Source organism: Mastomys coucha, unplaced genomic scaffold (assembly GCF_008632895.1).
Source record: "Mastomys coucha isolate ucsf_1 unplaced genomic scaffold, UCSF_Mcou_1 pScaffold2, whole genome shotgun sequence".
Taxonomy (NCBI): domain Eukaryota; kingdom Metazoa; phylum Chordata; class Mammalia; order Rodentia; family Muridae; genus Mastomys; species Mastomys coucha.
The window spans coordinates 17,720,639-17,735,585 of NW_022196902.1; the positions used below are offsets into that span (position 1 = coordinate 17,720,639).

Consider the following 14,947-nt stretch of genomic DNA (forward strand, 5'->3'; position numbering starts at 1 on the left):
CAGCCTGGTGGGGACAAAGCTGCCCCCAGCAGCCTGGTGGGGACAAAGCTGCCCCCAACAGCCTGGTGAGGACAAAGCTCCCCCCAACAGCCTGGTGTGGGACAAAGCTGCCCCCAACAGCCTGGTGAGGACAAAGCTGCCCCCAGCAGCCTGGTGGGGGACTTACTCAAGTGGTAGAATGCTGTTCCTCAGTGGTGTGTTAAAACTTTTAAGATTACTTTTAATGATCACTATTCTTACTGAAAATTAACCTATTGGTACTCGAAATTATAAAAAATACTAGAATCGGCGTAGAGATGTGAGGAAAACATCAGTTTGAAATTCCCCATCACCCCAGCCTTCTTACTATAACTACAATTTCTGAAGTTTACACACATGGTTGCATCTGCACCGTGATAGGAAACACTTATCCCTGGTAAGCTACAGGCTTCCCTGGCTTCCTCAGCTTCTCTCAGTCAGAACAACTGTGCAGCCCGAGACCCACGCAAGCTTGCTTATGACTGACACAAGCTTTCATGGTCCCATCTACTGGCTCAGGACAATCTGAGGATTCTCAGCCCAGCAAACAATAGCACCCCGGCACATGACCACTATGTGCACATAGTAAATGATTCTCATTGCCTGTGACCAGGGAAAAGAGACTGCAAGAACTCCTAGGGGCTGGAGAGACGGATCAGCAGTTACGGGCACTTGCTCCTCTTCCAGACCACGTGAGCTTGGGTCCCATGCATGCTGGCTCACCTATGCATGCTGGCTCACCTATGCATGCTGGCTCATCTATGCATGCTGGCTCACCTCTTGTAACTACAGTCCAAGGAGTTTGCTCCCTTCTGGCTGCTGTGGACAGCCACATGAATGTGGCATTCATTCACATAGGCACACATAAGTAAAATAATAAAATAATAAATATAAGTAAATAAAAACAAATATTTTATAGGTACTCACAGAAGTTACTTAAACACAGAAAAAGGTATACAAATGACCCAGTCCATTAAAAAAAAAAGCCCCTTTCTTACTGTAAATAACCAAGTTAGTCTCAAATTCCAGCAGAAATTGTCTGAGTTCTAGCACAATGGTTTCCTGAACACATGATTCATGGTTCTGTATTCTGTATTTTAATCTAGAGTGTTTACATAGTTCTGTATGGGATTTTTGAGTACACCTTCTCCATGATCCCTCTATTTATTAACTTGCCTCCAGCACTCTGGCCTTGTTTGATCTCGTGGCTTTAAAGAAACACGGGACATCTTTACCTATATTATATACAATATTCTACGTTCAGGGTATAGCAAAGACAAAGCTGAGCCGCTCTTGGCACTTCTCTCTCACTGTCCGAACACTTGAGAGGAGTCCAGTGCTCCTTGGTGGCATCAAGTGGTCAGGAGACAGTCACCGAGAGAAAGTCCATTAGGACAAGCCACTTCACAAAATCCCCAGGAGGACCATGGTTCCTGGGCCTAGCGCTTCTTTCCAAAAGTTGCTGGCATCGCATCAAGCAGAAAGAAAAGGTGTTTAGCTTTAGCTCACAAACACACTAACTGGGGCTCTTTTACATAGACCTGGCCATGTTATGTCACAGGGTTCACAGGCCACTGGGGCATGGGTTCTCATAGCTGCAGGCACAATACCATCCCTGATGGAACACTGAGGTGCCCGCATTCACTACACATTTCTCATGCATGCTCATGCTTTGTCTGTTAAGCCCTTCAGAAAGCCTATCAAGTCTATCAGGAGAGACCATGCACTGGGCCAGACAATCATGACTGAGCTTGCACATCGCTTTGTAAATGAAGAAAAAAGTAGGGTCCCTAGAGCAGAGGCATCCAAGAACCACCCCCCATAGAAGAACTGAAATCTTCACTCTCGGGGGTCAAGATCCAGCAGTTCATGGGCCAGATTGCCTTGTGGCCACTGGGACAGAAACAGGGCCAGCATATTCCCTACCTCACATCTGTTTTCCTCTTTGGTACATGTTCTCCTGAACTGAACACTTTGTTTCTGAAAACTAAGGATAATCATCCCTACGTCGAAAGTTCTCAACGCAGATGCTCTTTAGACTTACAACCTGACCTAATGCTTCTGTCTTCCAGTGCAATAACTTTCCCAGCTAACCAGCATTTCTTTCTAACATTCAGTGATTAATGTAAGCAAATAATTGATATATTAAGAAAGAAAAAGTTCAGGATCTGAGAATATAGTGATGCAGCTCTCCAGAAAACTATTTAGAAATAAGGCCATGCGAAAAAATCCTGACACGCCAATTTTACCTGCTATTGTGACAATGGCCTACATATCACAACATATCTGTATGGTGATAAAAATGGATCCTGCAATTTATAGTCAGAAGTTCAGAGCACAGGACCATACATCCAAATTAGATTTTCTACAGACAAATCTTCAGGCCTACCATAGCACAGACACACACACTTCAAACAAGAGGTGAACAGCCAGAGTACACAGAATGCAGAGCCCAATGATTTAAGAAAGTAGAGACAAATAATTTAAATACACCTAGAGACATCACTCTTTTCAAGAAAGTGGCAAAGCATTCTGCAGCAAACCTGTATATAGGCTCAGTGTGCCCTCCTCATCCCTGCTCAGGAACTCTCAGTTTCCTGGACTGGCACCCCCCACCCTTCTGTCTTCCCATCACATCCCCCCCCCCTACAGCCTTCTCGACACAACACTGGCTTCCACCAACACATCTGTTCTGATTGTGCATAGGACTTCCAGCTGTGCCCATCATCAGATGTACATCATCAGACGCCCAGTCTCACAGCTGCTATACAGGGTAAGTTTATTTTCAACATTTATCTGTAACCTTCCTCTTGTCCACATACCAAATTTGAATGTATTGCATATGTACTCCAAAGTACTCAGGGATATCTCTGAAACACATTAATGTATTATCTTTGAAATCATAGTACATATGGCTTTTTAAAAAAGCACAGTAAAAAAGAAATGTCATGAGAAGTCATCAGTAACTTCCACACTCACTTTCCTTTTAAAGATTTTAAAGATAAAGGGTCATTGCATTTTTTAAAGTACCCCTATAATACTAAAATAAGCAATGTACTCAGCAGGAAAAGAAAAACTTAGGTAGAAGGAATTAATATCATGGGATGTTAGAGCTAAAGAAATTACACAAACTGTACCTCATATTAAACAAAATGTAGTTTGGTATGGGGGGAAGCATTACGTGCCATCATGTGAATGCATGAACATGACCCCAAGAAAGCTAGACAGGCCACGCCTGACCACCTCATCCTCACTTTGCATACATCCAGCACCTGCCAGAGGGACCGTGTGTGTGGTGAAGGTATCAAGGGTTCCCCAATCCGCTCTGACTCTTTCCAGGTGACCCCTTCCCAGCCCTGACTTAACTGGTTTGTCCATTTCCTGAATGTCTAAGCAGGTTAAGCACTGATGTGAGACGCGTAATTCAAGAGTCTGAAGGCGTTTAAACAGGGGGGGCTGAACACTCCAAGTGTGAGACCAATAGGGGAAATCAGCTGAGTAGTCGCTTGGACAGGAGCTGGAGACTCAACCTCTTATCACTGTCCAAGAGAAAGGCTCTGCTCTAAATGAAGTTGGGCAAGCAATTATCACAACCTAATTCAATGGGAAGAGAGAGGACAGTTTATGCTCGGGTCATCAGCTTGAGGTCAGTGTAAAAATAATGTCCTGCTTAGGCCTTCAAGATGGTGACACAGGCTTTGCCAACAGTTTAAAAATGCTACTGTGAGGTTGGCTTCGAGGACAAAAGTAGGACTCCTGTAGCTAAACATGGCTAGCTGGTGCCAGCATTACAGCTGTGCCAGGCCAGCTTTCTTACATGGGTGCTGGGAACCCAACTCCGGCCATCTCCCAGGAACTATTCTGCTTCTAAAGTCTCTCTTCTCATAAGAATAAGACCCAAGTGAATTGTGACAATAAAGTGGCTCCTACATTTAGAAATGGGGAATATAAGTCCAACAGAAATTAATCATACTTGAGTGTTTTCAACCTTCATGTTTACGCCCTTCATGTTATAGAGAAGGGGTGGTCTCAAAAAAAAATGCAGCAATTCTTTGTGAGGGTAATTATAATTAACAGCAAGAGGTTGGCTGATGAGCCTGCCCATCACTCCAGGGATAAGTCTTCACTGCTATGCAAATACCGTGAGCTGATTGGCTTGCTCATGACTTCATGACTTCAATTATTCTTCTGGTCACAGATTTTCTTTTGCCTCCACCCAGCATTAACCTTGTGGAGGCGGGCCAGTTCCCTGCAGCACTGCAACAATCCACTTTCTCCTTTATCCTTAATTAAGAAAATGAACTTAAGTACCAGTCCATGCATGTTCCAAACTCCCTGAAAATAGCTGTTTATGTGGAAACTATGTTTCTTATCACTTAGGGTACCCTTTAAGACAGAACATTTATATTTAGTAGAGCTAAATCAAAGGTGGATAATTTTAATTAGATTGGATACTTTGTTATTACACCTTTTTAAAACAAGTTCTGAAACTTTTAAAATTTAAACTCAAACTAAAGTTTTTGTCTGTGGGTTCAAATACTAGTGAGTAAAAATGTTCATAAACACGGTATTTTAAATGGAAAAAAGTTTCAGTTAGGCCTAACCTACCAAGATTAGTATTTACATCCAGAGTGAGCAGGTGACCTGCTTTAAATTTACACCATGAGTGACAGAATTCCTGTGTCATTTTTCTCTAAGTCAATCAGGACCAATGATTTTCTCTAAGTCCAACAGGAGGTCAATGAAGCAGGAAGTTAGCTTTCTATCTATCCTGTGAATTTCTGTGGTGATCAGGCTAGCCCTGTGTGTTTCTCTGATCAGGCTAACCCTGTGTGTTGCTGTAGTGATCAGGCTAGCCCTGTTTTAAGTTACTCCACATTGTGTAAAACAGTGATTTTCAGCCCAGGGTGAATCCATTTTACAGATGCCAGCACCTATCGAGTATCACCCCCTCACTGATAAACAACGTGGTCCTAAAAGTAAAAAGGAATGGCCTACAAGCTTAGTTAAGTAAATTGGAGCCATATCAGCACACACAAATATTAAAAACTTATTAGAAAAACAAGCCAGAATTGATCAATCATAACAGACCCTCACCTAGACCTCATGAAAAGATCTCAGGCTGAGCCTCGACTCACGCTGGCAGTGACCGATGGGCAAAGAACTCCCAGCTGTCCTCCAAGCCACACCACAGCTCAGGCCTACGCTGCTGTTCATCTCCGATCCATACCAATCCCACCCTTCATCTCTGCAGTCTCCCTGGCTCTACACCTCATCCTTACAGCTCACCTCGATCCTGACACCCAGTTCACGCATGACTCTGGCCCTACATCGCATCCTTACAGCTCACCTCGATCCTGACACCCGGTTCACCCATGACCCTGGCTCGGAGTTCCTAACTAGGTTCATCAATCTAATCACAAAAGTGGCCCTCTGGCTCTGTATCAGCTCCCTGCTTCTCCAGTTAAGGGCCTCTGTGAACTCCTTGAACTCTTTCTGTCATCTTTAACTCTTGTATCTATTTCCATAATCTACATATAGATATAGATACACAGATCTAATTTGAAATGTCTGAGTAAAGTGTTAATGGATGTCAGTAATTAAGATGGGATTAAAACCAGTTTTCCAACAGCCAGCTGCCAAGGGAAACTGACATCATGTGACAAACTGCAGCCAACAAATAAAGCCTGTGGATTTGTTGCTTTTTAATAAATTCTGATATTGTAGAAACAGATGAGCTCTCGACAGTTTCTGGATTCTTAAAGCTGTTCAAAGTACAGAAAAGTGGAGAATTGACACTCTGGGAGGCCTGCCTTTTCAGGTGCCATCTCCAATCATATCCTTAGCTTGGCTTTTATCAATAGATGGAAACTGAGCACACAACAGCCAGATGTGTAAAAGTGTGTTATAAACACAGTGAAGTGGTCAACAGAAGTATACCTGATGGCATGATGGCATATGGCAGGGAGGGCATTGCAGAAGAAACTGTAAATCCATCTGACTCCATTGAATGCCTAGAGTTACAAGGCCATCAAGACAAAAGGATATTTGCTTCCATGTACCTTATGCAAAAGTGGCTCAAAACTGACTCTGAACTATACACAGTCAAGCCATTAGCACTGGAGTGAACCCTAGCAGTAAAGCTTAGCAAAGGTAATCTGAGCCTAGAAGCTCAGGAATAAGCTATTCCCTCTTGTTCCATGACAGTTATAAAACACCTTGTGTCTGGTCTTCTGGGAATTGGGTGGAGGCTGGGGGAGACTGTCTCTGGGTTCTTTGATGCAGAACTTTCTCCTCCTCCTCTGCTACAGCTCTCTGAAGCTTACTCATCCTGTCTGCCATATCAGAAACTCTACCCTCATCCATGAGTCCAGCAATTATGTCTTTAGAGGCTGCTTCCCTTTCTAAAAGAGATAACCCTGGGACACACCTCCTCCTTGGCCCTTCCCACACTCTTCTTGCCTTCTTCCTCTGCAGTGAGAATCTGGAGTGACCCTCATCTTCCACCCACAGGGCGGCTGCTTCCCCACCCAGAGACTTGCATGCAGGTCCTGCTGTCCTACTTGCTCTTCACCAGACTTGCGCATGATTTGGCATCTATAATAATTTTCCATCTTAGTTTTACTAAGAATGCCGGATATGTACTGGCATGGCAGCATACACACCTATAACTCTAGCAATGGGTGGGGCAGAGTTCCTTACAAGTATGAAGCTAGCCTGGTCTACACAGTGATTCCCAGCCAGTCAGGAATAGCAATGAGATCTTGTGACAAAGCCACAAAAAGATTGTATGCCACAAAAATGGTTGCATGCACCATTTCTCAGTTGTTGTCACTGTTGTGTGTGTTGTCAGGTTTCTAGACTGCCACCACCTTCCTAGAAGAACCCAAGAACATTCCCTCTGTCACTGCCCTTCCATACATACAAGAAAGTCAGCTGGAAATTCAAACCAAAAGGAAAACCTCTCTCTGTAAAATGAACTCAGATTATTGGTCAATATTCTTACCATGTAGAGATTTCAGAACAGAAGCAAAGAATGCTTGCCCCATGATTAAACATAGAAGACACTATGTGACTTTTTGTGGGTTATAAAACAAGACAGTTCATGTTACTTCAATTTTATTACAATGATTTCCCCTCAGAGCCATTAGTGTCCTTAGTGTCCTTAGCCTTAGTGTCCCTCTTTATAAGTGGTTTACAGAGAGCCACTATTGGGCTGGGGCTGAACCTTGGTGGGTTGAGTGCTCCCAGTGGGTGCTCCCAGTGGGTGCTCCCAGTGTGCACAGGCTCCATTCATGATGCTAATGAGATATTTTACCTCCCTAAACAAACTGTTACAGCTCAGACTGTGAATTTGCCTTTAACTTTAGCATGGACAATAGCTTTTTGGGTAATTAAAAGATGATGAAGACTACACAAAAGAAACTGAACGCACATACATACACACAAATAAGTATAATAAAAAAACAATTTTAAATAAAGCCTTGTTATGTTTCTCCTAGAAATGAGCACCCTCCAAGGTGATGGAAAACTTACATCCTCTAAAACCTCTAAAACTTCCCCTCACTCCTGACTTACCATCTGACCTGCCCATAACTACTTCTTACTAAACTCAGTCACCAGGGCCATCTTCCATTGGAACCCAGCAAACATTAGCTGAGTAAGAATCTTTGATGTGCCAAGAAGAGTTCACTGCATCTAGGGATAGTGAGGTCACCGTCAGACAAGCCACTGGCTAAAAGCCCCCTGGGAAGCCCACCTTGGAAGTACATGAAAGTATAGTGAATGTTGTGCAAAGCAGCCTCCCAAACTCCACTACAGCTCTCTAGTGACGCTGCACATTCTAAATCTCATTTGCTGTCTTATACTGTTATAGTGTCCTTATATACATCTGCTGAAATCATTGGTACACTTTGCACAGTTAACTTAAGCATTCCTCTGCCATAGTCATTATTTCTAACCTTTCTCTAGTATTGCTAATGTTTGCATGGACATCTTCATGCACAAAGAACTTCCTTATTAAGATTATTTATGATAATATCAACAACAAAGTCACCTTGGTTAAAGAATACACATCTCTATTTCATTTATGTGTGCGAGTCTTTATCTACGTGTGCGGGTGTGCACCAAGTGTGTGCCTGGTGTCTCTGGAGGTTCAGAGAGGACATCAGATCTCCTGGAACTGGAGTTTCAGATACTGTGAGCTACCCAGTGTACTAGGGACTGAACCAGAGTCCTCTGCAAAAGCAACAAATGCTCTTAACTGCTGGGCCATCTCTCGAGCCTCAGGGTTCCAATTCTACAGACCACTACTTATAATCTTTGCTGTCCCTGCACCAAGAGCTGAGCTAAGAAATGTTCTCAAATACTGTGACCAATCACAGTACTAGAGGCACTAGAGGTGCTCCGGTGTTCTAAAAGTCAATCAAGGGTATCCTGAGAGCACTAGACCTCAGATTCTACATCAAAAATTAGTTCTCCAGACGACGGCAACCTCCCAAAGAACTGCACACGGATGCTCATTGCCACAATGCTTATGTAGCAAAGAAATGGAAAGCCAGCCACTTACCAAGGGAGAGGTGCCGAAGCTACCATAAACGGAAACGGTAATAGAAAATTTTATTGATGGTCAGTCCTGATGCACAAGAAACTCAGGCAAGATCTTTGAGTTTGAGGCTAGCTTGAGCTAGGAAAGCCCTGCCTCAGGCTGGCGCTCACTGCGCAGCGCGGTTGACCTGCTTCCCAGGCTGGCGCTCACTGCGCAGCGCGGTTGACCAGGAAGGCCTCGGAGTAGCGTCACCTTGCCCTCCGCCCTGCTTCCCACCAAAATGCTCATCTCTAGGGGCTCTGCTTCCACAGAAAGCGCTCACCCCTGGTCATTCGAACCTCCATTTCCGGTTGAGAACAAAAAGAAGATGCACCTGGACTTCCCCCAGAGCTGGCATCAGGTGGAGTTTGGATTCATAAGCCATGTTCCTTACTGAAAATAGAAGTCACTTCTACCTTCCTCCCCTGGAAAACTTGTTATCTTCCATTAAGTGTTTCCTACAGAAGGCATCTGTGGTGATTCTTTAAGCTACAAAAAATTGTCCAAGCTTGTGACATCAGCTCTGTCAAGTGTCCATGATGCTGGGTTGGAAACATTGCCAAACGGGATCACACTACCTATGGACCCGGAAGGCAAGATTGCAGGGGAGGCCTTCATTCAGTTTGCCTCACAAGAGTCATCTGAGAAAGCTGTATATTGAAGTGTTCAAGAGCAGTCAGGAGGAGATTAGGTCCTACTCAGATCCACCTCTGAAGTTTATGTCTGCACAGAGGCCTGGGCCTATGACAGGCCTGGCACAGCCCGAAGGTACACTGGCATTGTGAAACAGGCAGGCCTGGATAGGATGAGGTCTGGTGCCTACAGTTCAGGCTATGGGGGCTATGAAGAATACAGCGGCCTTGGTGGTGGCTATGGCATCACCACTGACCTGTTTGGGAGAGACCTCAGCTACTGTCTCTTAGGGATGTATGACCACAGATACGGAGACAACGAGTTCACAGTGCGTCCACATGAGAGGGCTGCCTTACAAAGCAGCAGAGAACGGCATTTACAACTTCTCTCCACTCAACCCAGTGAAAGAAGCTTAGTGATTGCCTGTGAAATTTTCTGATTGAAATAACTCAAATGTTCCTACAATACTGATCATATCCACCCACGCTGTTCTGACCGCTATAGCTGGCCCCATAACAGCCATTCACTGACTGGCTCTCCAGGACACTGTAAGTCTTACAGCAGTATGAAGCGCAACACGCTTCATACTGAGATTGGTCCTGATGGAAGAGTGACGGGAGAAGCTGATGTTGAGCTTGCTACTCATGAAGAAGCAGTGGCAGCTATGTCCAAGGACAGGGCCAACATGCAGCACAGATACATAGAACTCTTCCTGAATTCAATAACAGGGGCTAGCAATGGGGCTTATAGCAGCCAGGTGATGCAAGGCATGGGTGTGTCAGCTGCCCAGGCAACTTACAGTGTCCTGGAGAGCCAGTCAGTGAATGGCTGTTACGGGGCCAGCTACAGCGGTCAGAACAGCGTGGGTGGATATGATCAGTATTGTAGGAACATTTGAGTTATTTCAATCAGAAAATTTCACAGGCAGCCAATGAGCAGTCAAGAGCAGTTTATAACTCTAGAGGAAGCTGGGGGACCCACTTTGTACAATGAGTTTGTGAAATCTGGATTAAAAATTTACCTCTTCAGTGTTTCTCATGCAAACTTTTCTTCTAGCTAACTAAAACTATTTTTTCCCTCTTTTCTCAATTAACATTTTTGGCAGTAGACTTAAGCGTGCTGTTATCCAAGTTAAGTAGTTTAAGAATGTTGAGTAGCTCTTCAAGCACACCACAGCGAACACACTGGGGACATGTACTTTTCTGGGGAACTAAAGGTGCTACATCCCTGATGCAAAGAGCAGCAGTTCTCATGGCCATTCTAGTTTATATTTCCATTTAAAATCTTTAAGTTAAGTTTAAGCTTTTTAAAAGTTAGTTTTGAGACTTGAGACACAATACTCATACTGTAGGAACTGGTGAGGCCTTGACTTAAAGCTTTCTTTGTACTGCGATTTCCTTTTGCATGTATTTTGCTAAGTGAAACTTGTTAAATTTTTGGTTAACTAAATTTTTTTCTTAAAATAAAGACTTTTTCACACATACACACACAAAGCCCTGCCTCATAATGAAGTTTCATTACTTTCATCATATGTTATATATTATATCACATATTATATATATCTCATATATTGAACTGCCTACACTGCAATTACAATTAAAATAACCTTTAAAATAAGAAACAAAGTACTTGATGTGATTCACACACCATATGTAAATAGAGTCAACTATCCCCACACTACTCGAATAACACTGGAAATTAGGGCTTCAAGCCCTGGAGAGTTCATTTTAGGTCCAACTTCATGAATTACAGGACACCTTAGAGGCTGTTGACACAGCATTTCACTACTGTCCAGGAGGGAGTCTCCAATGGGAAACAGCAGGCTAGTCAGCCTGCAGGGGTGGAAAGTACAAATGGGCTCTAAACAGGCAGGTAGAAGCCCCACCTTCTATGTAAGCTTTCAGTTCTCTGTGGCCAACCACACTTTAAAAGTATTGAATAGCCGGGCGGTGGTGGCAGAGGCAGGCGGATTTCTGAGTTTGAGGCCAGCCTGGTCTACAGAGTGAATTCCAGGACAGCCAGGACTACACAGAGAAACCCTGTCTCGAAAAAAAAAAAGTATTGAATAGAAAATTTGAGAAATAGCTTCCCTGGTGATATACACCTGTAATTCTAGGAGGTAGAGGAGGAGGAGGACCATGAATTGAAGGCCAGCCTGGGCAACTGAACGAGGCCTCAACCTAAAAGAAAGCTGACAGTGGGCACTAGAACTCAGTGAGTTATTCCAAAGAGAGATAATGTACCAGTCTTGAATTATGCGCCCTTCTGCTACCCCGCCCCACCCAGGAGGGGAATCAACCCTTTGCCAACAGAGTCACACTATCTATAGGGAGCTCACTGTAGTCACTCAGTTACCACATCTGCTATCAGACCAGCAGTCACAGCATCACAGAATTTAAATAATTCTTACATTTACATAATAAAGGCCCCAAAGTCACAGTGCTGATCCTGGAGTTTGATGTATCAAAGATAAAGCACTCTGAGTGAGTGAGCACACGGAGGAAGAAGAACACATACAGTGATTAGTGGTGTCTTTACTTTCAGGCATATACTGGGGGGCCTTGTTACATCTCCTCCATGGAGAACTGAGAGAATACTGTAATTTGTTTTCTGTAGATTAAGCCTTCTAGTCTAAACAGAATGCAAGCTGGTTTCAAGTTCATATACTATTCAAACAGAAACCTTCCATTTTGATTACCAGTCTAGGTCCAAGCAACCAGTTCCCAGTGCACAATACCTACCAAATAAATCATGACTTGTAATAGATGCTCCCATATTTATAAATGAGTTTGGGTGAACTGAAGTTGGCCAGTGAGAGGGAAGAACACAAAATTGAAAATAAGACAGGTTCTTAGACACAGAGATAGGACTCAGAACTCATGGATGTGACCTCGCTTAAGGCATTTAAACTTGAGTGCCACATCCCTGCCCTCTGGGGGAATAGGGGAGTCAATTCTAAGCAATTAACTGCCAAGAAACCACATGCAGACAGTCTGGAAGCTTGAAATCCAGAACCTGGGCAATTAAACATCCATTTGGTGAATGTCGCTGGGTACTCCCATTGCAAGTTAATATCATGAAGAAAAAGCAACATTTATAACAGGGGAATTACCTTCACAACTGAGTTTTCCACTCTGGGATTAAGTGGGAAACCACTTGAAGATGACGATCCATTGACAGCAAAATAAGAAAGATAGTGAGTGAGAAGCAAACAGTGCAGGCTCTGCGGCTGTCACTCAGGCTGCAACGGTAGTACTTACGTAGTCATGTTACCTAATGGATTCTTATACTCGTGCCTCATGGTCATGGGAATCAATTGTTCACATAACAATCAACAATAGACAAGATATCTTTTTGAGGACATCTTTAACAACAGTTTGTGGACAGCTCATAAGCACAGGATGGATCACCCAAACCCATGCTTAAAGAACAAAAACAATTCTGAGAACAGAACATGCAAAACTTGAGGGGGGTTCTACTTACTAATAAGCATGACCTTCATTTATAAAGCTGCAAATGAGCCTTAACAAGAGCAGAGAGAATGCGGGGCAGGGAGTGGACACTGGTCTCTATGCTCATCTCAGAAATTCTGGTATAACAGGCTAGCTGGTGACTTAACTTAAATAAGGAACCCCTGGGCTCTGTGTGTGTGTGTGTGTGTGTGTGTGTGTGTGTGTGTGTAAAATGGAAATATCAAGGAAAGGTGTGTGCTTGTGTGTACATAGGAGTGTGAGTGTGTTAAAAGGCACTTGTCTTAGCTTGTCACTGTTCTCAACTTTATAGGGAGAAGCACTGGAGGTGAAGGGTCCCACAGAGACTTTCTCACTAGTCAAGACTCTGAGTGGAAGCGATTGCTAGAAGCACAAGGCTGTCTTTTGGAATCCCTCAAAGACCTAAGAAAGTAGAACATAAAAGCATCCCTCAGCGTGGGCTTGAACAGTGAGCGGCAGGCGAATAGAGGCAGGCTAGCATGGGAAGAAGCCCCTAGAGCTGAAAGAGGCTGAAGACCTAAGCAAGAAGGCGGCACAACTGAACTCTGGCGCCACCTAGAGGCTTCCCCGGGAGGAGTCGCAAAAAAGCCGCAGCAAACAGAGGTCACTGTGCACCTAATGACCATGTAGCAAACAAGCTCTAACTGCTCCCTAGAAACACGGAGGTCTTCGACACCCTTGGATTAGAACTGAATTAACCTAGGGTCCCAGGAACAAGAAGGTTAGGGTGCTGAAAAATACAAAACGCCATTTACACCCCCCAACCACACTGCAGTCAGGTGCGCCCTGCAAATCAAGGCCAGACTCACCTGCTTCCACAGCACTGGTGCTTTAGACAGCTTCATAAAGGTCAGGTGAGGCTTAAAAGGTCTGCTTTCTCCAGCCATGATGCCTTTTTCCTGAAAGGTTCTTTTCGCAATCTCTGCAGAAAATAAAAAGAACACGAAAGTCCTACTGTAACACACAGTCATCTTTAGTTATTAAGAGGCTGACTCAAGAGATGATTAACTGTATTATAAGGAAGATCATATTATGGCTTCCAATTTGTGTTTTATGGTGTGTGTGTGTGTGTGTGTGTGTTTCTCATGCTTTTTGTGTATTCATTTTTGTTGTATTCTGTTTTATTTGCCTGTGTGTTTACTAATGAGAGAAAGAAAGAAGGTGAGGAGGAGCTGGAGGAAGATGAAGGAGGAGAAAACATAATTTATTGTATGAGAAAAATATTCAATTAGAAAAATCATGAAAATAGTACCTAGCTCTTTGATATTTCCTAGAGACAAAGATACAAAAATAGATAAGTGTAATAACAAATACAACAGTAGTTACACTCCCAATGACTGAAACATGCAATACAGAACATACGACACTGACAAGTTTGAGTCGCTCACATAAATAAAGCCTGTGTTTTCTGGTGAAATGCTGCCTCTGAGAGACCATCTTGGTGGTTTCCTCATACTCTAAGAACCACTGGTCTGCTGCCACCTTTCAAATCCAACATTTCTGAGCGAGATGAAGACAAAGCACAAAATAGGGCTTGGTTCCGTGGGTAAAATGATTTGTTCTGCAAGCATGAAGACACGAGTTCAATTCCACATCACCCATGTAAGAAGCTGGGTATGGCTGCATGTGCCTGGAACCCATGTATTGTGGAACACAGTACATGTGAGCCAGCCAGCTGGGCTAACTGAAATAGGCTTCAGTGAGACATCCTGATGAAGGCACTAAAATGGAGAGCAATAGAGAGAGACAAGAGACACCCTGCTCTGGCCTCAAATGCATGTGCAGCTACATACTCACATGTGTGTGTGCACATGCGCGCGCGCGCACACACACACACACACACACACACACACAAATGCATTATAAAATGTAGGCATAAATTTTTGCAATTTACTTTTACTAAGGGTCCAACGTCTCCTCTAGCCCACTGCCCAGCAGAGGTAGTGGAAGAGAAAAGCTACTAGGATGTGGTAGTGAAAGACCACCATGGGGAGACCCCCACTCAAATCTCGGGAGAACACGCACCCAAGGAATCACGAGAGACCATCTTGATGTAAACACATGAGGCAGTTTAATTTTCGGAGCTCCGGTTCGACTCCCAATCTCACGCAGGAGACAAGGGAATCGACCACAAGGCTCAGGGGTTAGGAGTTTATATAGGGAAAAGGTCTGGGGGAACAAAGGAATCAGTGTGGCCATACATGATTGGCTAGTTCAA

The 14,947-nt window shown here is 43.8% G+C and overlaps 1 protein-coding gene, 1 long non-coding RNA gene and 1 pseudogene across 8 annotated transcripts in view; 2 read left to right on the top strand and 1 right to left on the bottom strand.

The window, feature by feature from the left end:
* LOC116097852 overlaps positions 1-5,752 on the top strand; it is a 33,348-nt gene extending 27,596 nt beyond the window's left edge. The window contains exons 3-4 of the long non-coding RNA XR_004121582.1: positions 2,725-2,791; positions 5,651-5,752. This is a non-coding gene — a long non-coding RNA (uncharacterized LOC116097852). The remainder of the gene's footprint in view (positions 1-2,724; positions 2,792-5,650) is intronic.
* The window catches only part of Akap7 (A-kinase anchoring protein 7), a 140,984-nt gene that overhangs the window by 70,802 nt on the left and 55,235 nt on the right, over positions 1-14,947 (bottom strand). For all 7 annotated transcript variants that reach the window (XM_031380616.1, XM_031380612.1, XM_031380614.1 and 4 more), the window contains one exon: positions 13,539-13,651. In XM_031380616.1, coding sequence (XP_031236476.1) covers positions 13,539-13,651 — 113 coding nt within the window. The remainder of the gene's footprint in view (positions 1-13,538; positions 13,652-14,947) is intronic.
* On the top strand, positions 5,970-10,380 carry LOC116097901 (annotated as a pseudogene).